Below are 23,659 nucleotides of genomic sequence, written 5' to 3' on the forward strand. Positions count from 1 at the left end.
GGCTGTGATTGTCCTTATCTCAGCTCCTAACACCCATTCTTTCTAATCTGCCTTGAATTCTGCTAGATAACCAAGCATGTCGGATTCTGAAGAGATAGTCGAAGAATATGAACAGTAAGTGCCACGTTTTTAAACACCTTTTTTTCCCCCTCCTTCTTATTCCTGCCTTTCCACAGGGTTGCAGCGTTCCTTGTAGGTGTTGTTCATGGTGCATTGGCTCTGATTGTTACTCCACCTCACTTGGAGCAGGCAAGCATTGTGAAAGCACTTTGGGAGCCTTTCCTGTGCTTGTTTGCACCACTGCTGAGATGGTATTAAGATCCCCAGCAGTGGCATGTTTGTTTTGCATTAGGAGCTGTTTGAACATATACATGACAAGGGGACAGTAAAGGCACTAAAAATGATGCCATCTACATTGGTGAGACAAAGTTGGGAAAGGGAAAAGGACAAGTTCATCAATCTGTTGCTCACGAGGGTCCCAGTGCCACCCCAGAGCATTCTGCTGTGAGGCCTGAGTTTGAGAGCAGTTTGGGCTGGTGAGGACTGCTGGGGCACAAAGCATGAGGGCCCTGTGTGCGCCATGGGGAGAAGGAGCTCCATATCTAAGCTGTGTCGCTTTAGGGGCCAGTCTGAACAAAGCTCCTGCTCTTCTCATCTGCCAACCCAAAAAGCAGATTTGAATCCTTCACCTGCATTTGAATGACCCAGCAGCCTCCCATAGGACAGACAGGTCTGTCCTCTGTGTCTGGTATTCCCTGTGTGAGCCTGAGGACAGACTGCGCAACATGAGTCTGGGGCAAAAGCAGGACATGAGATACCTGTGTCTAGAGTTGCAGGCCATGGTCACTTGATCTTCTCAAGAAGTTAATGCTACAAAACAGTGTTGCGCTCTGACCAGTGCAGGCGTGTAAGTTGAGCACTTCAGCTCCTAACATCCTTAGCCTGCAGGGTGATCTGGGTCTTTTCCTGTTCCCACTGTTACATCACTGCATGGAACACACCAACCTATGAAATTTTCATCCCCTACTTCTATGAAAAAGGGGAGCTACCCTTGAGGGAATTTCAAATTCCCCTTTGGCTTACTGATTGACATGTACATCTCACTGTAGCTGCTCCATTTAACTTGGTGGATCAATTTAACTTTGCATTGTGCTTTGCAGGGAGCAGGAAGGTAAGAGGATGTGGAGCATCTGCACTCACACTGAGACTGAAACTGAGAAGTGATCAGAGCAACTTCAATAACTTGCGCCTTCTTTCCCTTCTCTCTCTCCCCTGCGCACATGTGCTCTGTGAAGAGGAATATGTCGAAGAAGGTAGGTGTTTCACTGGCAGTTACAAGGACCAAGAGACTGTTGCTATTGCTTCAGTCTTTTGCTTGAGTGGTTTGTGATGGTAAGTTCCTTGACCGCAATGGGTAAATCATGACCAGAAAGGGCCTATGAAACCATGCTCCAGAAGGTTCCCACTGATGTTTCAGGTGGAGAAAAACTAGTCCAAATTTTTTCGGGGCCTCTTTTATCAGTGAGAGCCCTTGACTCAAAACCCATATCTGAACAGGGAAGAGGGGGTGGAAATTTTTGCAGCCCATTCCTGAATGCAACAGTGATGAAAGCACAGTAGCCCACTCAAAGCTGGAGCCTCAGCTGAATTTATATTAATTATGCTCAAGCATAAACTTCCAACTGCTTCAGTTTGAAGAAGCAAACCCCACTGCACTTTCAGAAGCTCTGGGATTTGGGCTGGGCTGTGCATGCTGAGCTGGGGTTAGGTTGTGGGCCTTGCTGAGGAAAGCTCTTACTGCTTCAGAGTCCTGCAAGACGGCCTGGGCTTCTATGCAGCAAAATATCCTGAATGTTAAAAGCAAAAAAGCAGCGCAAGAGAGAAATCAATGCACTACTAGTGTCCTCATCTCATTGCACATCGTAGCTAGACCCCACAGCTTTATGGCATCTGACTAACCTCTCCGCTTATTCCTTTCACTCCTCCCTGGCTGAGAAGAGGAAGAATGGATAGAGGAAGAAGACGGTAGTTATTACATCTTTCTTTATTTCATCTCTCTGGTGCTGCTTTAAATATGTCATGGGTGGTCATGTCTCTTTGTCTTTCCCTGGTTGGGAAATGGTTTTCTTTCATTCTTCCACTTCTCTGTGTTGCTTATTGTGCTCCCTCCCTCATGCCATGCTGTGTTATGCATATCTGCTTCAGTTTCTGTGCTTTCTACCTTTCATCCATGGAGTAAATGTGCCCATGGTTTGTTGCCTTCTTTCTTTTTCTTTCTTTTGGGCTATGGGACTACAAGTCCTTCAGGACCTTCCAGGTCCTGAGGGTCCCAGCATCGCTCTAGCTCTGATGGAGGAGTCTTTTTGGGATACTGCTCCCTCCAGTGGAAAAGATGCTCCATCAGCCTCATAAATAAGACTGAGAATAGCCGAAGGCACCTTCTCTAATGCCAGCTGGGCTTGTTCTTTGCTTGGTACAGGAGAGCAATAGAAATCACTCCCACCCTGCCCTGGGGTCTAAGGAGGAGGGTATTTTGACTTAGTATCTCTATATAGCGGGAATTTCTGCAAGAGCAGCCCCGGATGGTGCCTGGTCCTTTCATTCTGCGTTGCCTGAGAGTATGGCTGTGCAGAGGTGCACATACAGTAGGAGAGGGAGTGAGGGGCTAACCAGTAGGTGGCTATAAATTCCTTTTTCTTTCCCCTATCTAAGTGCATAATCAGCCCATAAGTAAATGTTAGAGTGAAGTCCTTTGCTTTCTGAACTGCTTTTTCTTTTTCTCCTGTGGCTACCTCTCCTTCTGAGCCTCTCTCCTGGGTTTACTGGTGGCTGGCTCAGTGCAGCAGGCTGTCCTGTTATTTGGGTCTGTAGGGAGTCAGAGGGAGTTCCAACTGTCGGACTCACTCTGCCTGTTATCCCACAGATCAGGAAGAACACATAGAGGAAGTAGAAGAGGAAACTGAAGAAACCAAGGCAGAAGGTGTGTGGTGGCTTCACTAGTGAGCTTCCATGGCTCAGCAGGCTCCAATCAGCTGCTCTGCTTTGGTGGGGTGCTCCCTCTTGCACTGTAGAGCATGGGTTGAGATGCCCCAGTGTTGCTTGTGACAGCAGGTCAACATTGGACTCAGCTTTGCTTTCCCGCTTATCAGTGGCTTTCTGTAAAGAGGTGACAAAGCTAAGCTGCCCTTTCCTGATCTTACCACATGCTGAGACCCTTGGGTGTGCAAGAATGAGGATAATAGTGTTTTCAGTTGGTTGTTGCCCTGCTTCCAAAATGATCATGTCCAGCACACCGAAGTAGTGCCAAAAAAGAGTTAAGCCTGTTCCTCCAAAAGGTCCCTTTTGCCTCAAACTGGGGAATCCAGTGCTGGTATCATGCTTTGATGTGTCTCCCCATCCAAAGAGTTCTGGACTTCATGACACCTCTTCAGGGTAGACTGGATTGTCTGTTGTATGCCCTGGACTGAAAATCTGGTGGGGCATTGGATCAGATCTGAGCTATGGGGGAGGCAGGGTGCTGTGACCCCTCCATGCTGGATGGGGATGTGGTTGTACTTATCTGTGGATGCTCTAATTGTATTCTCCCTGTTGCTTTTGAAACAGAACAAGAAGATGAAAATAAAGCATCAGGAGAAGGTAAAGCAGGAGTGGAAGAGGCAACCTTTTTTGGCCAGTTCATTGCTGATGCCAAACCCACAAGATGGTGGCCCCTTATTATGGGGATTTTCAGTGTCAAATTCAGCCACTGCTGAAGATAGAGAACCTGAGGTAAATGCAGTAGAGCTGCCCTTGGCTCCTTCCTCTGCCAATGCTGGAGAGCAGCAGGAGGCCTGCAGGAGGCAAGAGTGATAGTTTTGTGCTACCTAGGTAAGAAATTCACTCAACGTGAAAAAGGAAAGGGCAGCGCTCCTACTTTCCCAACCTGAGTTCTTGCATTGTGTATCTATTTTCCTTCTGGGGAGGATCTGAGGTGCTCTCAGCCTGTTTGGGGGAAAGCAACATTTGTAAGGGATCTGCTCTAGCCCTACTCATCCTGGAGGCCCTCAGCCCTCCTGCCCAGCCTCCTCAGGGCCTTGGTGAGGACAGCTCTGCTGTGGCACCTCAGTTTGTGCTCCTGGCACCTGGATTGCCCCCCCAGCAACCATGCAGATCCTCTCCAAGGTCCTGGGCTCCTTGGTGGGTTTTCCGGTGGGGATAAGCACGGTCATGTAGCAAAGGGGAACAGCCTGGCTGAACTGTCCGGCTGCCATGCTTGGGCTGGATGCACAGCAAGGCTGGCCTCTCGTAGCCAAAGCACCATGTTTTCCACAGATGGAGAGGGGGACAGAGAGCAGGAGCCTGGGGAAGGTGAAGTATCTGTCCTTGTTCCTCTTGGGGGGGAGGGAGGTAAGGGAGTGTCCCTACACCTATGTAAGTAGGTACTGGCCACTGTCACGCTCCCAGTCCATCACCTAGGTCCTCTCTTTGATCTGACACCTCCCCTGGATGGCAGCTGAGAAAGGAAAGCTTAGCCAGAGCAGGACAGGAGCAACCAAAAATAGGCTGGTGTTACTGTTGCCTGGGGCTGATTCTCCCACAGGTCATGAGTCCCAGGGTCACTGGGGTTTTCACTGCCAGTGGGGACAACCATGTCCAGGCAAGGAGTCTGGAAGAGAGATCCAGTAAGCCAATGGCATGCTGGGATGCTCATGCACGTTGCCTGAAGCTGGGCCTGTGCTCACAGTAGGCTGCCTTACCTGGATGGAGCAGGCAGTTGGGAGTCTGAACAAGAGCGGGCGCAGCCTGGGAGATCCTGCTGCCCGGTGGCATAGGACCTGTCCATCAGGTGCCCTGTGATATTGCCTTTTCTTGGGAGAGAGGATGTTCTGAACACCCCTCAGCTCAGGGAGGAGCATCAGCGGGTGTCTCAGAACTTGGCACATTTCTCATAGCCAGATACCTCAGTATGTGCCTTTCTGCTGGAGGATGCTCTGTGCTGCTGGGAAAGAGGCAGCTCAGCTCAGTTTTATGGGCTTTGAGTTGAGGTGTGAAAGCAAATGCCTCTTTTCCACTAATGCTCTCTTTCTATCTGGTTCCTGTGGACATGCAGGTGAATTGAAGCCAAAGCCCAAGTAAGTGTTGGTGCGTTTTCTCTGGTTCCAGGTGTGAATTAGGAGTTATTTAGTGCCAGGCTAGGGGCTCTGTGTGATGTGCTTAATACCACGTAGTTGAGACCTGTAAAGGATGTGGGATATTGAGGCCTCACAAGCATGACAGTAGGGAGAACCTGGGACATAGGGAGAAAAAGGGAGAGGAACAGACAGGCAAACGGGGAATATGAAGAGAACCCTGAGAATGGGTCATAACTGGCACTTTTGAAGCATTTTGTGTGTTTCTTTGAGGAGGCCCAGCCACTCTCTGGCTCTGCAGCTGGAAAACATTTGTGTCCTCCTCTGTGCAGCCTGGAGTACATAGTCCTTGCCACAGCCAGGGTCTGTCCTCCCCAGTATGCTCCCAGCCATGATTGGAATGGGGCAGGGCTTTGCATAAGCACCAGCATCCCTGGGACAGGACAACCTGCCTGAAGGAAAGGGGCCACGAGCCATTCCCTGGAACCTGGGCTGTCGTCATAGAGCACCTGGATGCTATGGTCTGGGAGGCAGATCTGTCCTCAGCTGTGTTCTCTTCATATTTTGGTGTCTTTATATGCCTCTACTGAGGGTCTCCTGCCCTCTCTCAAGCCCGTAATGGATGAGAAGACGGATACCAGTGTTGCGTGTCAGGTTATGCTGGAGCATACAGTTCCTCCATACTCTTTCGGGTGAGCAATGTGGGTGGTTGCCATCCCTGGGGTGCCTAGCAAAGGGATGTGGCCAACCAATTTGCCTGCTGCTTGCAGTTTTTCCGGCCGTGCAGTCGCCTTGGAGTGCTTCCCAGGAATGACAGAGGTCTTCCTCCCATGCTGTCCAGTTGGCATCCTCTAGCTAGCAGCATTACACTTGGCTGTCCTCAAATCACACTCGCTTTGCATCCCTAGGGGCTATGAAGCTCAGATCTGGGCTGGTTGGATCAGTGCACAGATGAAAGGCCCATCCTGCCCCAGATCATCTGGCTCACTGTCCTCCTCCTAACCTTTGATTGCAGGCTCTTCATGCCAAACCTGGTGCCCCCTAAAATCCCAGATGGGGAGAGAGTGGATTTTGACGTGAGTAGTGCACACCCATGGGGTGTTCCCCTCTTATCCCTCCTCCACACCATGCCCAGCAGCTTTTGCAGCTCCCAGAGGGTTTCACTCTTTTGAATGTCACAGTCACCACTTTTCTCTGTCTGGTACAGGATATCCACCGCAAGCGCATGGAGAAGGACCTGAATGAACTGCAGGCCCTCATCGAAGCTCACTTTGAGAGCAGGAAGAAGGAGGAAGAGGAGCTGATCTCCCTCAAAGACAGGATTGTATGTTTGCAGCCCTTTCCCTATATCACTATTGCCACCCTCTCCCCAGTGGGCAAAGAGGCACAATCCTTTCCCCACAGTCCTGACAGCAAGACCTGAGGCATCCTGGGTCCCTGCAAGAGAGGGCTTGAGGTCTGAGCCAGGTGTTTGTGTCCCAGTGTCTGGAAAGTCCTTTGTCTGGCTAATGCAATGCTGCAGGCCTACTCCAGAGGCACCTTCCATGGTGGACTCTGGTCCATGTACTCCCCTGGGAGAAGTGGGAGCAGGAGATCTGCCCTTGGGCCTCACAGAGCTCTGGCTCTTGGGGTCAGAGTTGTGTTCCTAGGGACAAAGAGGATGTAAAGTCCCTGGTACGCTCAGGCCAATGTCCTCTCCTTCCACAGGAGCAACGACGAGCAGAGAGAGCAGAGCAGCAGCGGATTCGCAGTGAGAGGGAGAAGGAGCGCCAAGCCCGCATGGCTGTGAGTTTCTCTCCTGGGGCCAGGGAGGGTTGATTGCACCCCCAAGGTGGGCTTTGCCCTTTACCAGCACTCTTCAGAGCAGCTGCCGTTTCCTGTTCCTGTGCTGTGGCAATGCTCCCTCGCTGAGCATCTCTGTGCATCCAGCCCTGCTGCAGCAGCTCCTCCAGCATCTCCAAGGCTTGGCCTGGCCATTCGCTTTGTATAGCTATGGCCTGTTCTGAGGAGATCTGGACTGTGTTAGCGACCATAAGGGAGACCCAAATCCACTGAAGAAGCAGCAACAGCATGCCAACATCCTTCTGAGTCAAGGGTTCTGGAGCGGAGGGGTCACACAAGGGCTATTCCAGCTGCAGTAGCAGCCTCTGACCATGGGAATGGGCTCCTCCGCTCGGGGAGTGGCATCCTGCAGTTTTGGTCAGTGTTATTAGTCTGCCAGTGCATGCAGACTGCTCAGGCCTTCCTCCCCATGTCTGGCCTAGCAGCACGAGTCCAGCCACAGAGCATACAGGAGCACAAACTGTCATGCTGCATGCGAGCCAGTACCCCTCTCTGAGGTCTCTGCCCATCCTCTCCTGATCCACTTCTAACCCTGGCAGGAAGAGAAAGCTCGCAAAGAGGAAGAGGAGGCCAGAAAGAGGGCTGAAGAGGAAGCCCGGAAGAAGAAAGCGTTCTCCAACATGCTGCATTTTGGAGGCTACATGCAGAAGGTTTGATTCTGCCCCAAGGGGGCTTTATATGAAGCTGCCAGTGCCCTCAAGAAGGGCTCGACTGTGGGCTGGCCACAGGATGCTGTACATACTCAGCTCTCTCACTGCTGGTGGATAGTGGCTTCTATAAGCTGAAGAAGGCAGGCTACTGCAGAGAGGTCACAGCAGTGGTCAGAAGGTCAAATTGAATTTAGAGCTCTGCTTTGCAGATGCTAGCCAAGCCCACACACTGTGGGGTCCAGCTTTGGTCCCAGGTGCAGGGAAGAAGTGCAGAGGGGAAGGGGAAAGCAAGAGCAGGCAGAAAGGTGGCTTGTTAAAAGGCCGGATGAAATGTGTTGTGGGAGGTTGTCTTGTCCAGTGTTGCCAAAATTTTCTTGAGGAACTCATCTGCTTCTGGGTTCCCAAAATCAGAGGGCATTTGGGGGAACAAAGCAGAGGATGGGCATTGGAGTAGAGCCAGGGATGGGCAGGGGAAACGGGCTGGCCAAGGGGGAGGAACATCCGTCCTTCCCTGTGATGGACTAATGGTTTCCTCAGACAGAGAAAAAGGGTGGGAAGAAGCAAACAGAGCGGGAGAAGAAGAAGAAGATCCTCAGTGAACGGCGGAAGCCCCTGAACATTGACCACCTCAACGAAGACAAGCTGAGGTGAGGACAGGTTGCAGGAGGGGCATCCAGGACAGCAGCCCCCTGCTCTGACTCCCATCTCCTGAGGCACCACTCGGGGGCCCAGGTGGACCACAGTCTGGACCACAGGGCGATGGCACAGCCGGGTGATAGGCCACAACATACTGTCTGGGCCTCTGCACCCATGGCTCTACAGGGCCACTGCTGCCGGGCTGCTGCTGACAGTGCTGGCCGTCAGAGGGAGCCACACTCACATACTTAGGATATGTGTGTCCCCCCCCCGTGTGTTCTGACCTCGTTCATGGCTTGGCACACGCATGGGACTGGCCTTGCCTCCTTGCCAACAGCTCCCTGGCTGGGCAAGGAGTCTGCAGAAAGACCCATCCTGGGGGAGGAGGCGAGATGGTTTGTGCTATGAAGGGGTGGCATCCCTGCCCTGTCCCCCTGCAGTGACCTCCTGGATGCCATGTCCCTATTTTGCACTCATGCCAGACAGCTCTTCCCACAGAGATAAGGCCAAGGAGCTGTGGCAAAGCATCCGTGACCTGGAGGCTGAGAAATTTGACCTGCAGGAAAAGTTCAAGCGGCAGAAATATGAGGTGAGCCACAAAGCCATCCATGAGCTTGACTTTTCTATGCCTGTCTTGTCCATCTCTTTGCTTCCCCATTTGGGAGATGAGGTGGGTCATTCGGCTGATGGTGCTGTCGCAGGAAAGTCGACTGCACTAGAAAAAAGGTCTGTGCTTTCCTTGGGAAAGGGGTAGTAAATGCCTGAGAGACCCTGCACCACTGAGAAGTGAACCCCGTTGGCCTGTCTTTTGGATGTGACCCAGGATCAAACCCAACCTTCCCAAAATTCAAGGCCAGCACTTGTCAGTGTGCCCCCACATCCTGGCAAGGCTGAGCACAAACCTGTGAAATGCTGGGGGATGTCTGGGAGCCTCAGGGGTTAGGACTTCCATTCAGTCTGTGCCCTGCAGAGCCAGGGCTCACAGCTGTCGAGACAGGCTGCTGGTGGGTTCCCAGCTCCTGGGGATACATGCCCTCACACTGTGGTGTGCTTCCCAATGTGCTACACATCACAGCTCTGCCTCAGGCCCAGCTTCACCCACAGCAGTGCTGGAGGCTCCATGTCCCGGCTCCAACCCAGCAGCGGTGGACGGGGTTTGTGGCTGCTCGTGCTAAACCCTATGCAGCCAAACAAGAACCTCTAGGGAAGGGAGAGAGCAGTGGTCCACCTTCACCCCAATCCCTGTTCCCAGCCAGGCACGAGGCATCCTGCCAGGCCTCACCATCCACCTGTATTTCTCTTGCAGATTAACGTTCTCCGAAATCGCGTTAGTGATCACCAGAAGGTGTAAGTAACTGAACAGGCCAAGCATCCTTCCTTCCCTCCTCCTGCCCTTTCAGGTGCCCTATTCTGCTTTTCCCAGTTCCCTCTCTGTGTTTCTCCCGGTGTCTATCATCCTTGCAGATTCTCCTCCTTTTCTTCCTGCTCCTGGTCCCACAGGTACCTGCTGTTCATGGACCTGCATGTCTGGTCCAGCAGCCTTGGTCCATGCTGCTCTGCTCCCATTGAGGCCCCCATTGCCTCCCAGCTCCATCAGCTTCTCCCTCCTGGTCTTGGCTAGGGATGAATCCCATGCAGAGATCTCTGAGCCTCTACATGAGGCTCTGGTGTGGAGCCTTGTGTCTTCTAGGGGACTTGCCATCCTGCAGCAGTCCCCATCCCTGCATGGGTGGTGCCTCTGCTCAGCATCTCAGAGAAGGCACTGGAGATCCCACCTTGCGTGGGAAGGGAAATCTCTGGGGCTGTTGGAGCAGTGCAGCTCCGCATGGAGGGGGAGCCTGTCTCTGTGTCCTTTGCACGATATTCAGGGACTCTTCATAGCACTCCCAGGGCGGAGGTACCTATTTAACCTCCCACCCTAGGGAGCACTATGCTGCTCTCACAACCCCATCCTGCCCTGTCCTCTCAGATGAGATGTGCTTAGCCTGTGCTGTGTGTCAGTTAGCAGTTTCCCTCCTGCTTATACCAAGTCTCTCTTCTTTTCTACCCTACCATGGCCTGTTCCTGCAGTAAAGGGTGAGTACAGGCATTTCCTGAGTGCTGTGTGTCTCCCACTGCAAGTGAGCTGCATGGACACGCAGGGCTGAAATGAAGCTAGAAGTAGGGCTGAGGGGAGGAGGCAATCCTGGTGATTAGCAGGTAGAGTGGAGTCAGTGACTCTCGGGATAAAATGTCTGGTCAGAAACATTCTTCACCAGTGGTCTGAGCCTTCTCTTCCTCCTCCTCTCTGCTAACCCATGTGCAGAGCAGCAGCTGTTCCTCTGATGCTGGTTAAGAGGAGTGGTGCGGTAGGCAGTGGGTCTTGGCTAACACACTCTCACGGCTTTGGGTTCTTGAGAGAGAGAGATTGTAAAGTTGTCGTTATCCATATGTAGCTAGAGATCTGAATCCTTCATTCCTTCTCTGAAAGATCCTTGAGAGGGAGGAACATGGGAAGGGAATCAGGGATATTTAGAAACACCTGGTGAAATGCATGAACTTGCTCCCATACAGTCCCAAAGCACAGACCGATTTGGGTCCCAAGGCCTGACCTGAGGAAAATGCTACTGAAGACCTCCTTCCCTGTTGGGAAGTGAGCATCAACCAGAGACAGATCAGTCCCATGGGACCCTTTGCAGGGACTCCAGTTCTCCCCTGATGGAGCCCACCTCTTCTCTCCTTTTACATTCACTAATGCCTTTCTGCACATGCTTTTCTGCTTCTTTCCCAGGTCAAAGGCTGCCCGTGGGAAGACCATGGTGGGTGGCCGGTGGAAATAGATGACTTAGAAGGCAAAGGTGAGGCTCAGCCATGGAGAGGCATATTGCCTTTTGGTCAACCAGCTGGTTTCCCTAGGTCATGGAGCCTGCATCCATCTCTCCCCTGCTGTAAAACTGCATAGTGCTTACAAGGACCTTGCTGCAGGCACACCACTGTCTGGGTGGGCAGATTCTTTGTGAGGTGCTGTTTCTCATTTCTACATCCCCAGATGATGTTGTGTCCGTAAATAAAGAGAACGGTGAGGGGGTGTGGGTGTTGTCTCTGTGTTGAAGCTCTGAGAGCAGAGGAAAAAGGCACCACACAGTCCCAGCAGTGCTCTACTGAGCAAGCACAATTGCAGACCCCGCCTTCTAGTGCTGGAGTACATGAGGATTCAGTGACCATTAGGGTATCTCAGCAGACCTCCTGAATAACACGTCCCCTTGCCTTACAGCCTCTCACACCTGAATTCCTTAGGAGGTTTCTGTAACAGACCTCAGTGGTATGACCTGCTTTACCTGCTGCAGTCTGGGATAATCCTAGTTATGGCCACTTCAGTTCCTGCTGTACTGTATTAGAGCCCCCTCACTCCTCTCCATGCCAGAACTTGCCCTGTGGAGCAGTATGGGTAGGGGCACTGTCTGGCAAGTCTTTTCCAAGTCTCCTGATCCCTTGATTAGTTGGAAGGCTTGCTGCCAGGCCTCTTTTGTTCCTATTTCCACATCTTCCTGAAAGGCCCAGGCTCTATTTGCCACCTCTGCATATTTCTGACAGCTTGCAATCAGGACTTGAGATGAAAGAAGGAGCCCGTGTGGAGTCACCATCCAGCTGTCCTTTCAAGGATGCAGTTAGCTTGCATTTTTCTTCTAGACACTGGCATCTCCAAAATGCTCCCACATGTGGTGCCCTTGCAGGCACGTTTGCTGCATAATCCCAAGTGTTACCAGCACATAGGTCTGGCCCCTGGACCAGCAGAAGACACCTGGGTTGCATGGCCATTTGCTAGTGCAAGCTGCCCCTTGCTGTAGCTCAGCAGTGTCTGGGCAGTGAGGCTGTCCTCAGAGTAGCAGGGGAGGGATGGACACAAAGGATGGTGGATCTTCTTGTCCCTTGACAAGAGCTTCTTGTCCCTTCTTGCCACGGCTACCTGTCTTTCCCCCATCCCAGGCTGAGTGAAAGGGCATCCTGTAGATTTCTCCCTTGTACTGCCTGTTGGATGAAGACTTATTTTGCCTGCTTCAGGAAGAGCCATCAGGTTTTGGGGGAGCAAACCTCTGGGAGGCCTCAGTTTCAGGGAGGCAGCAAGTAGAGAATAACCCCAGCTCCCAGCACTAGCCTGATCAAAACCCAAGGTGGAGTAATTGGCCAGAACCCTTAGCGGGAAGAAAGGGGAGAGCTGGGGTGAATGACAGTGCTTAAAAGCACTAAATCCCCAGAGGGTGACTGAGTGAAGGTCCAGAGACATTTCCACTCTGCTTTGGTTCATGGCCCCTAGGAGAGAGGCGCACTCAATGAAGAAAGGTATGTCTGGCTGGGGAAAATCCCCTTCTCGTGAGCTTGGGTGGTTCTTCCTGAAAACCATCCCTATTTTGGCAGGGAAAGGCAGGGTCCTGCAAATGTGGTGTATGTTGCCACACAGAGGTGCTGCAGCCCCTCTCCCTGTTCCCGCAGCACGGCTGCACCCACCATGGCGGTATGGAGGCACTCCCTGCTTTCCACGGTGCTGCCTGTCTTGGCAGCGTGTCTGGCCCTCCTGCCAGGCCCGGCTCCATGCGTGCCAAGGCTGACACATCTGCACACCCCGCCCCACCCGGCACCGCCCTACCTGCACAGAGTGCTTTGTCGCTGAGCCACACGGGAGCAGCTGAGTCAGCGTACACAGGATGCCTTGCCGCTGACCCCCTTCCCATTCTCCATCTCCCACCAGCGTCTGTGGCCTCCCTCCCTGAGCAGGCTGGTTGCCATGTGCTCAGGCATAGTATAGTGTGCTGCAGGATGCATGTATCCTGCAGGACACAGAAGAGCCCACTGCATCTTCTTTGTGGGTGTCTGGCATCTTCCACAGTGTTGTATGGGCTGCATGATGGTTGCATGGCTGCAGTATACTTTGCCAAGGTTTGCTGGAGCATGGTGCAGGTTGCTGCATGCTGGTGAGGAGCGCTAATGTCCTGTCTTACTGACCCACCCTTAGCATGCATGGAGACTGCCAGGAGTTTTGCATGTGGATGGCACCTTCAGGGCTCCCAGGGCAGCATAGCGGGTTGGGGCCTGCCACACCGCCATGCACTGCAGAGTGAGGGATGCCATGACTGCAAACTTCAGAGGGCTGGGCAGGGCACAAACAGCCTCTCAATACTGTGTCATCAGGGAGGTTTGCAGTGTTCTGGTTTTCTGCCATGCTTTGTGTTGTCCCAATGCCTATGTGTGCTACAGAGCCTTTAGATGTTGAGTCAAAGCACCAGCATCCTCTGGAGTTTGGTATGAGAGGGGTAGAGAGCTCTGCTCTTCCCCACAGCAGGGCTCCTGTCCCTTCCCAGGAGCTATCCAGTGCACAGGGGACCAGTGTCTTGCAAACATGCTGTGGTCCTTTGAGAGCATTTCCTTGTATAGCACTGCTCTAGAACACAACGTATGAAACCAGTGTCCTCTAGGGTGCTTCTTTGTTGCCTTAGCCAAAGCACCATACAGGTACCAGACTGTATCCAAACAGCCAGTGCAACACGGGATGCCAGCACAGTGCTGCTATATAGTGACGTTGGCAGGAGCCATGGTGATGTGTGGAGTGCTAGCAGGTGGAAAGCAGAGCTTGTGTTCTCCAGTACATGGTGTGGTGCAGGAGGCCTCTGCCCTCCTCAGAGTGGTGCTGCTCAGCAAGCTGTAAGAAGCTCCAGAGGGTCCTTCCAACCTGGAGGAGAGACCTTCTTCCTCTGACATTTAGCACAGGTGTTTCAACACAATCGCATTAGTCCAGACTATGGCATTATGAACCTGTACCCAGGTTCTGATGGTCATGCGTACCTTGAGGTCTGTTGATGCAGCCCATGCCAGGATCCTCCCCAGGGTGCCACTGTCCCCTACACCATGGAATGGATACGTGCAAAAGAAGATGCAACTGTTGCATTGAAGGTGATAGTGAAACATTTCTCTGATGTTTTGGGCCTTGCTGGTGCTAAACCAAAGCTATGTGTTAGGTGGCCTCATATCTGCCCTCACAAGATCCAGAGGTAGAGCCAGCCTGTAATACAGATATTGAAGAGCTGGGTCCTGCCACTACCACTTCAGACAGAACAGCCTGCTCATGTCTGTGTCCAGATTGTGCTAGCCGGAGCAGGCAGGGATGGCCAGGAAAGCACAGGAGATTTTAGTGTCTAGTTGTTCCGCAGAATTGCTGTCCTGTGGTCAGCTGGCCAAGTGAACATCCCAAGGAGCCGGGGGCACACATCTGCCTGGGCTACCAGCATTACAGGCCACAATGTAGCTGCAGTAGTCCATGAGGACTTGTGGGATGATGCAGTGGCAGCTCTTGAAATTGGAATACTGTCAGGGCCTGGTATGCCTTACCAGGGGCTGACATGGGGAACTGGCCCCACGCAGCTGGAGTAGCTCTGCAGGCTGAAGGATACAGTCATCCTCACCTTGGAGACATTGGAGAATCACTTCCCCTATCTGGCACAACATTAAGTTTGAGGTGGCCCTGACAGCTATTGAGCGTGAGCAAGAGCAGCATGCGGAGCAGCAGCAGGCAGGGACAGCGGATGGAACAACATTGGGGTGTACGTCAAGCAGAGGACAGAGCTTGTCCAAAGTGCTGGACCATGCAGATTAGGCTCATCTGCTCCAGAAGGGAACAAGCCAGGAGCATGAAGGATGCAGAAAGCTCTGCACCTCTTGCTTTGCTCCCTAGCATGGACACTTGTGACAAGGTAGACATATCTAGACTATGCCAAAATTTTCCAGAAAGGAGAACATGCCAGCATTAACTAGAGTATGCTGTGTCTGTCTATGCTTGTACAGTCTCCTATAGCACTCTGGACAGCAGGGGTGGAGCTGCTAGGATAGCACTACAAGGACGCCTGCTCCGTAGGGTGAGCCAGGGTCCATGCTCCATAGTGAGGATGATGGCCTTCATTCCTCTGGGGCTGGGGAGGCAGTGCAGCACCAACACCCTACGGGACAACACATACACCATCTCCTGTGCCGACAGCAGATCCCAGCGAGCATGCAGAGACCCCAGCTCTCCAGGTGCAGCCCAGCATGGGTATACTTTTCCTGTGACTTCCAGCACATTCAATGGCAGCACAGCTCCTTGCTGCCTAGAGTTTGAGCCAAGGCCAAATGCCAGCCAAAAACTGCCAAAAATAGAGCAGTACAATCTCTGACAGTTGATTTTTGCATTGTGTAGATCAAGCCTAACAACAAGATATATTTTAAGAGAGATAAAAAGGATATGAACATTGAATTTGGAAATGTCTTCCAGACCTGGAGCTCTGGTCTCCAGTATGCCAAGCCATTGTGTTGCCATGAGATGGCCCTCCTCAGCGCACTCTCCTGCAGGGCAGGTCCATTTGTTCATGCAAGCACCTGACATGCGCAAGTTTTTTATGCTTACTTTTAAATTCCTTATAAAACCTTAAGTTTAAATTAATATGTAAGCCCTGTAAATCACTGCCTATAGTATAGGTCATAGGTATCAATTAATCTCCTTTAATTGTTTAAAGTTGCCATGGTGTAAGCTGATTCTACAGGTGTATTAAATCATCTATTAGTTCTTTAATGCACTGTAGGCACACAATGATCCATGTCCATGAGGCAAATCCCACTGACAAAGCAGGCAACAATGTTCTGGGATGGAAAGGAAGAGGCTTTAGCTGTTGTCTGGAAACTGTATTTTATTGGCACTTTGTGGAAGGAAAATAAGCTTCCTGGTGATGTCTGAGTCATTGCTTTTGCATGTGCTCTCATGCCCATGTTTCAGTTTAAGTCCCAGGTGCAAACTATGCTCTCCTGTGGTGCAGGGGAGCAATCACTGGTAGGAGCACTGAGATGCTGAGACATAAGGGGAGCTGGGTCAGCCCTTTGCCTTGGATCCAGAAGGTCTCAGCTGGCAATTGGTAAAGGTGGTGCTGTGCCATTTCTCCTGACCTGGAATGATGCTGAACACCAACGCGCTTCTGATGGTTTGCAGGAGCAGCAATCCCTCCAGATGAGGCTCTGTCAGTCCTGGGCAGTGCCAGGGGCAGGGGAATGCACAGCTCTGAGGGGTATATGGGGGAGGGGGGGATCTCAGAGCCCCACTTTAGTGGCCTTGAGGTAATACCTTTAGCATATTCCTGTTTGTGCTAATCTCCTACTGACAATTCCCTGCTCCCCACGGAGGAAGGATTTCACCAGTCTCCCAGGTACTCAGCATGCCCAGTACCTGCAGATCCCTCATTCCCATGCACATGATCCCTTGTGGAGCTGCCCAGCCTCCTCAGTGCAGATAAACAAGCCAGAAATGCATGCAAAGGAAGCAAAACAACTCTGCGCTCACCACTTGCAGGTATGTTTACCTGCACACAAATCCTAGTTATAGTAAAAGCGTGCACAGAACTGGGTATTCCCTTGCATACAAATGCACACACACAAATATGCACATAAAGGCACATAGAGTCCCAGGTACATGCACACACCCACACACATGCTGCCACAGTCATGGGTGCATGTATGCACACGCACGTGCAGAGGTTGCTGTGCCAGCTCCTGCAATGCGCCTCTGGAAGAAGGGTGATACAGACTCATAGTGGCTGCAGCCATGGATGCAGGGGAACTGTGCCCCTGTGCCCATGGGTCCCAGTGGGTGGGCTGTCCCAGATGAGGGACACCCAATGGCAGGAGATGTATTTCAGGGTATTGTTTAGTGGCACTGAGCACTTCTTTTTTGCAGTATCCTTGGTTTGTGCTCTGACTGAGAAAGCAAAGGGTTCAGTAGCTGTGCTGGCAGCTGGGTGGTGCGCAGAAGTAGCCTGAATGTGCTGGATGAGCCTCATCAGGGCCATGTGGTCTGAGCAACAGATTAGGGGGATGCAATGCTGAGTTTTAGTTGTCTTTTTTTAGGTAGCAGAGCTCAGCTCTGAGAACTGTGGATGGACAAAGACCCAGCCATGAACATGTTTAACAAGGGACACCGTTTTGTTCATCAGCCAAAGTGCTGTTACCTTTGCCAAGAGCAAAATGCTGCATACCAGACTCTTACTGCTTGGACCCAGCATGTGATATATGTGCCCTTCCAGATAAGCTCCAGTTTGGGTCTGCTGGAGACGCAAGAGATGGAAATAGTTGTTGAAAGTGAAGTGTGAATTTAAAGGCTTTACCTTTGGTCCTGGCATGACCTGTGACTGGGAAAATTCTCATTACAAAGCAATTTTCTTCACCTTTCTGCTGCCTGAAATAAAAGGCACTGACACAGAAGGGGCTGAGCAGGAAGTAATGAAGCCCAGTTGGCTAGGAAGCACATGGTGATATATTTATCAGCTGTATCCCTGTCATGCATCTCCTCTAGGCTAAGATGGGCATTCACAATAGGCTGGATGAACCATACTCTGCAAGTTCCTATAGAAGTAGAGACACATGCCTCGCTGAAAAATAGATCCTGAGTCTGGGAGAATAATTCTGTACTCTATCTTTGCAGAATGCTTTCCAGGTATTTACCATATTCTACCTAGAACAAATCACCTATGCAATTCAAGAGGAAGCGGTGACTGATGTACTAAATAACACTAAATGCCCTTAGTGACTCTGTGCCTCTAAGGGCACTGCTGGAATAGCTACTCCTCTAGTGCTACCCAGATAAGCCATACCAAAAACACATATCCGAAGTGCTTTGAAACGTGGTCTTTACATTTTGCCCTGCTATATAACATATGCCCAGTTAATATGCAGGAAGCTGGTCCACTGCAGGTTGTTCAAGTGCAGCACTAGATGTAGGAGTGCCTGGTGCTGCTTGCCTCCTACCCAGATGCCATCACACCTGCCTGAATCCCTGCCTGTTATTTGTTACCACTCTGTGCTCTGCGGCTGCCCAGGTTACGCAGATGAGCCATCGAATCCTGATGCTACTGAGCAGCTCAGCACCTGGATCTACAAAGGGGATGGTTTTCTGCCTGGCTTGCCTCCGATGCTGAGCCTTAAAGAAAGGACACAGAGGAGCAAAGAGCAGCATATGAAGGCAATGCATTCCTTATCTAATAACTTAGTGGTTACAGCACTCCCCAGTGATATGGAAGACTCAAGTTCCTGTCTCTCCTCAGCCTGATATGAGCATGGCTTTGCACCCTGCTTTTTAACACCACTTGAGCTGCAACATTCTGTACTGTCTTTATATTACTTTTGATTTATATTTTCCCTGCTATGCACTACAACTGATGTGTTAGATTGTGGCATAAATCAGTACTCAAATTATTTTATTCACGTCATTCTTTTGGTTTCAAAATTGTTACGAGCCACTTGAACCTTTTGTCTCTGCATGTAAATGAACACGGTTGTGTCTTCACAGAGCAATAAATCTAACTTTGATATCATGACAAAGACAAAACACTTTGATCTAGAGAAACACTTTGATTTTTTGTTATGAACCAGATGTTGTCTTGATTAACTGTAAAATTAGAGTAATAATTTTAATTGTTCAGGCGGTATTTCAGGGCTGTACTGGCAGTGATCTGTCAGTATATTAACTGTATGCCATGCCATGCCATAAAATAAAAATAGGCAGAAAATGAAATTCAGCTAAACCCTGCAGTTCTCAAATTCTACCAATTTTCTGGAACAAGATATTTTTGAAATGTAAAATTTGACTTTGAAAAGTTTTCTGCCTCTGAGTTTTTGTCCAGGAGAGTGTTTTGAATGCTTTGAAATAATTGCAGACAGAATCATCCTGGCAGAAACTAAGAAGGAAGAGCAGAAGTGGACGCATCTCAAACATCTGGGTGTTGGAGAGGGTGCCCAAGCGCCCTGTCAGGAGGATGGTCTCCTCCCTTGGGGGAGCGTGCTGGGACCAGTGGCTCTTGTAGTCCTATGCAGCTCTCCATTAGCCACCTCACCACCCAGACCATATCCTTCACAGCTGCAAAGCCGGGCTGGCTGCACCAAAGGCTCTTGCCAGCAGCCCCTGCCCCTCCCTCCCACCCCACAGGCTGATGGAGCAGATGCAACATGGAGTGAGGGCGTCTCAGCATTGCCTGAAGCTGTGCTCTGAATCCCTCCTTAGGATCTCTGGAGACCTTCAGCTCCAGGCAGCATTCAACTGACACATAGAGTAAATTAGAAGGACAATACACACTATAGGCCTAGATTCATCCCAGCTCACCTGACACACTTAGCAGATATGTATCCACAGTGTGATTTCATTTCCCAGCAGTGGGAAATCATCTCAAAAGGATGATTCAATCTTAAGTGTACTGGCAGGGCAAAGCCATGGACATGGGGTCCTGGCTGGAAAAGCCACAGTGTGACAGGATGGGAATTTTTCCTGAGCTTCTGGTTATTTACCAGTTGAGACAATTAGTCCTTTAAATTCCTGAGCCTTGTGATTAACTGCAGCAATCCAAACATCGTCACTGCAAACAGTAAAGGGTTCTGCAAGTTGTTGGCATTTCTTGGCAGCTATGGAAAAGTCACAATTGCTCAGCTTGCAGGCCCTTGGCTAAGGACATGCCAACCTACCAGCAGCTTCTTGCATGCAAACCAGTAAACAACTCAGGAAGAAGCACTTCTCTTTTGGCAAGAAAGAGAAACAACGTGAAACTCCTCAGAGCCTCTGTCCATGGAACCAGGCAAGGAACCGAGGGAATAATCACTGTCTGCCAGAAGTCCTAACTGTGGATCGCTCCATAAAGACGTGGAACAACATAAATAGCAACCCCAGACATTTCACAAAGACACAGGCTGGGCTCAAAATTTCTGCATAGATTTTTTTTGCAAAGTCCAGTTTGCTGGGACAGAGATTTTGGTAATCTGTCCCTGAGTTCTGTGGAAAAGCATTTGGCCTATAATGCCTGCCTCAGAGATGAGGGTTACAGCTACAGAAATAGGTTGCTTTAAAGCACTTGAGTCCTTGAGTGCAATTAGCAGTTCTGACTCAGGCTCCCTAATGCTTTAGTCAAGCCAGATGAAGCCTAAGTACTTCTTCCCAGGGTCCTCACCAGCTTGCACGCTGGGTAGGATAGATGCCCTACGAAGGAGTGGAAGTTGTGCGCTGAAATCCCAGCCTCTCTGGGATCAAGATGTTGTGAGGTGGGTACTTGCCTCTCTGAAATGTCTCTTGGGATTTGGCACCTACCTTAGAAAGGCACCTAACTTTTAGAAAGTCCCACGGTTGCATCGCTTCCTCACTAGCCCTCAACAACCAACGCCCATCAGGTTGAAATTTTCTGAGGATCTGGGGAACTGGGGTTTAATTTGATCTTTCATTTAGAGGTTCAGTTTCACACCTCAGAGGCAGGCTAGGGATGTTTCCTGGTGGAAATACATGCAACAAGGCAAGAGTTTTCAAGATAATGTTCTTGACTGGAAATATCTAAATTCTACTTAGGGCTTTTTGTAGGGCTGGGTCTCTGTGTTCATCTAGCCATAGACAAAACCAGTGTTCTCATCTCCATTTTGCTCAGATAAACGTGACCCGCTTTTCCAAAAAAAAACAAGTGACCTTCGAGAGAAGTCATATTCTTGTGGAAGTTTAATAATTTGCCCAAAGCAAAGAGTAAGAGTACTGGGACTCACTCAAGCTGGTGATACAGCTCCAAGGCCATGTGAGATAGCTAGCACTCAAGGTTGTATTAGGAAAGTTAATTCTCCATTAACAGACCCTGATACAGTATGTTGTTTCTGAGTAATGGTCTTGGGACCCTGAAAAAAGGCTGTTCGCAAATAAATGACTTCCCATGCAGATAGCTAACAGCTGTGTGTCCTTCTTTCATGGAGAATTACAGAGGTGCGATGTTGTGGGACTGTTAGCTCAGCAGTTTTAACTCACATTAAGAGTGCGCACGCACATATATTAAAAGAAGGAAGCCACACTGTTGGTTTTGGGGCATTCCAGGGGAGGTGTTGTTCTTTTGAAGTCCGTGGGGTTTCTCCCAGGCTGGGTCCATCCACGCTTCTCACACCCGTGGAATGTGGCCTCAAATTGGTGTGACCAGTTAGGCCAGTAAACAGACCTTCCTACAAAATGAGTTTTTACTGAAATCTGCAAAGACCTGTTGCAAGCAGATTGACTCACATGGTTTCTCAGCTCTTAGTCATGAGCTTCTTCTCTGGACAGTTAATTAGTTTGTTCTTGTAGAATGCTTTGAAGATGCAAAGCAGGCTGGGAGGGTGAAGTGTTATTAGCTCATTATCTGCAATCTTTTTTTTTGTGACAGAGCAATAAAATCCAGGTTCAGCCTAAGATGCTTAACAGCTCTCAGAAATGAATTGTCCACACACCCCGTTCTGTTCTTATTTCAATACAGCTCTTCGCCAATGCAATTTCGTTGTGCTCAATACCTGTTAATACTAAAGCTCCTTAACACCAGCCAGGCAGAGTAAGATGACTTAACATAAATACATATGTAATTGGCAATCGTGCTAAGATTTACGCTTACCCCGACAGAACACCTGAAGAGCAAATCAGTATAAACTGCAATTTGGACCACTAATTTCAGTGTACTTCCTACTAGTTTGTACTTAGATGGGAAGGGGAAGAATGAGGCCAGTGGATTTTTTTGATTTATACCATAATGTGGGTGTTTTAGGAGCATCTGAGAACTTGAAAGCTTTATAAAGAGATGTGAAATTAAATAGCCCAGAAGGTTATGTGAGATGAATTAGCATCTATCTGCGCAAAGTAGCTCATGTGTGTCTGGTTATGTTCAAAGACAATAAGTATTATTGAAAATATTATTTTTGTGTCTACAAGAGACGTACTGGCCAGACAGTGGTCATGCCCTCTGACATATAGAGGATATAGCAGCTCTGTCTACTTAGCTGCTCAGTAGTTGTATATCTGGCAATTTGGGGAACATACCAGAGGCGTTTCAAAAGATGGTATGTGCAGAGATGTGGCTTACTGCAAGGAGCTGCAGCTTCATAATTGGGTGCCTGAAGTCGCTTGGCCTTGTGGCCCCGTTACAATGGTCCCACATGCATGCTCAGCAGCTTACTGAGTGTAAGAGACCACTTATTAAGTGTAACTATCCATGCACTTTTGAGGGAATGCTGCATCTAGGCTGGCCTGCCTGCTCTGTAGACCTCCAACCTGAGTCTCCAGTTTGAACCGAATGCGCTCCAGCTATATGACAGACTCCTAGTCTCCATGGAAGAAGTTCAGATTGAGCAATGAGCCTCACCCCTTTTGCACATGCATGCACACACACACTCGCATGTATGTGAGAGAACTTTCATGAACAAATTAAATACTTAACTACTTGCACTGGGCACTCATGTCCTAATTTCAGGTTTCGCTTGATAGCATCTCCCCTTGCTGATCTCCTAGACTTCCAGCACTTACTTACCTTTGCAAGAGTCTGTGATATGAGTCTTGTTTCCTTGTGAGGCTGGACACAAATAAAATATTGATATCCCTTCTTTGGGAATAAGAAGCCTCATTTCCATTGCCTTTGAGGGCTTCTGGCATCAGCTATACAACTTCCACCCCCTCGTTTCACTGCTAGGTCAAAGCACCACCCGTAAAGGCACGGCTGGATAAGCAGATCAAGCTCTGTTAGGGACCTAGCCTTTTTGGATAGCTTTAGGTCCAACCCAATGCAGTAAAAGCAGCCACAAATTACTAAGGAAATCCAGTTAGAAGGATTTCCATGCAAGGGAGAACAAAATGAACCAAGCTATGGACATGTGTAAAGTCCTCTTAATCCTAAGGATAAAGAGGAACCTCCAGCACGTGGGCAGTACTGAGCATTTGAAACTTTTCTCTGCCGACTATTACCTGGAAATAAAAGAAGAGTAACATCATAGCTATCTCTATGACTCCACAAGATGGGTTTTTCAGAAAAACAGAAATGGTGTAAATGGTGATAGCAAGATGAGAAGTGGGAACACCCCAGTGGTGAGTGCCTCCTGGGTGCAGCACAGGGTCACAGGAGCACTATAAAGCTTCTCCGTCAGGTTTCACCCAGTTCTTTGGTCTGACACTTATTTCACTCTAATGTCAGGAAGACACATGAAAGGCGTTGTTTATCATCCCATCCTGCCAGGGTAGAGCTATTCTGACATCCTAGAAGGGAAGACTGTCCCTTTGAAATACAGTACTAGAGTGGGTGTTTGTGTGTATGTGTGTGCACGCACAAAAGCTACAGGGCGAGGTTCAGGCCACCTAGCCATGTCTGAATATCAGTTATCTTAGTCAGCTTCCTTAATCAGCAGTGGAAGTGGAAGAAAATTATTATTTTGTCCCTGCTTCCACCTCTGTCTTTTGATGGGATGAACCACATTCCAGGCAGACCATTTCTCTCCACTAGCTATGAAGGGAACACAGAGTGACTATCTCAGACTTCAGTGTCTAATTTTAAGTTGCCCAGGTGAGGATGGATTGGTCCTAAGAGATTTCTCCTAGCAGTGAATGAGCAATAGAGGCCAAGGTGGTAGGAAAAG

General features: G+C 49.8%; 1 protein-coding gene across 1 annotated transcript; it reads left to right on the forward strand.

Annotated features, from left to right (window-relative positions):
• The first annotated feature begins 76 nt into the window (after nt 1-76).
• On the forward strand, nt 77-11,301 carry TNNT2 (troponin T2, cardiac type). Its single transcript, XM_068917851.1, has 14 exons — nt 77-114; nt 1,222-1,313; nt 1,999-2,025; nt 2,924-2,980; nt 3,604-3,636; nt 5,090-5,111; nt 6,124-6,184; nt 6,316-6,432; nt 6,816-6,893; nt 7,490-7,600; nt 8,138-8,247; nt 8,735-8,825; nt 9,543-9,583; nt 11,007-11,301. The coding sequence occupies exons 1-14, from the start codon at nt 77-79 to the stop codon at nt 11,053-11,055; spliced, it is 927 nt and encodes a 308-aa protein (XP_068773952.1). The 3' UTR covers nt 11,056-11,301.
• The last annotated feature ends 12,358 nt before the right edge of the window (nt 11,302-23,659 follow it).

This window comes from Struthio camelus, chromosome 24 (genome assembly GCF_040807025.1).
Source record: "Struthio camelus isolate bStrCam1 chromosome 24, bStrCam1.hap1, whole genome shotgun sequence".
NCBI classification, from domain to species: domain Eukaryota; kingdom Metazoa; phylum Chordata; class Aves; order Struthioniformes; family Struthionidae; genus Struthio; species Struthio camelus.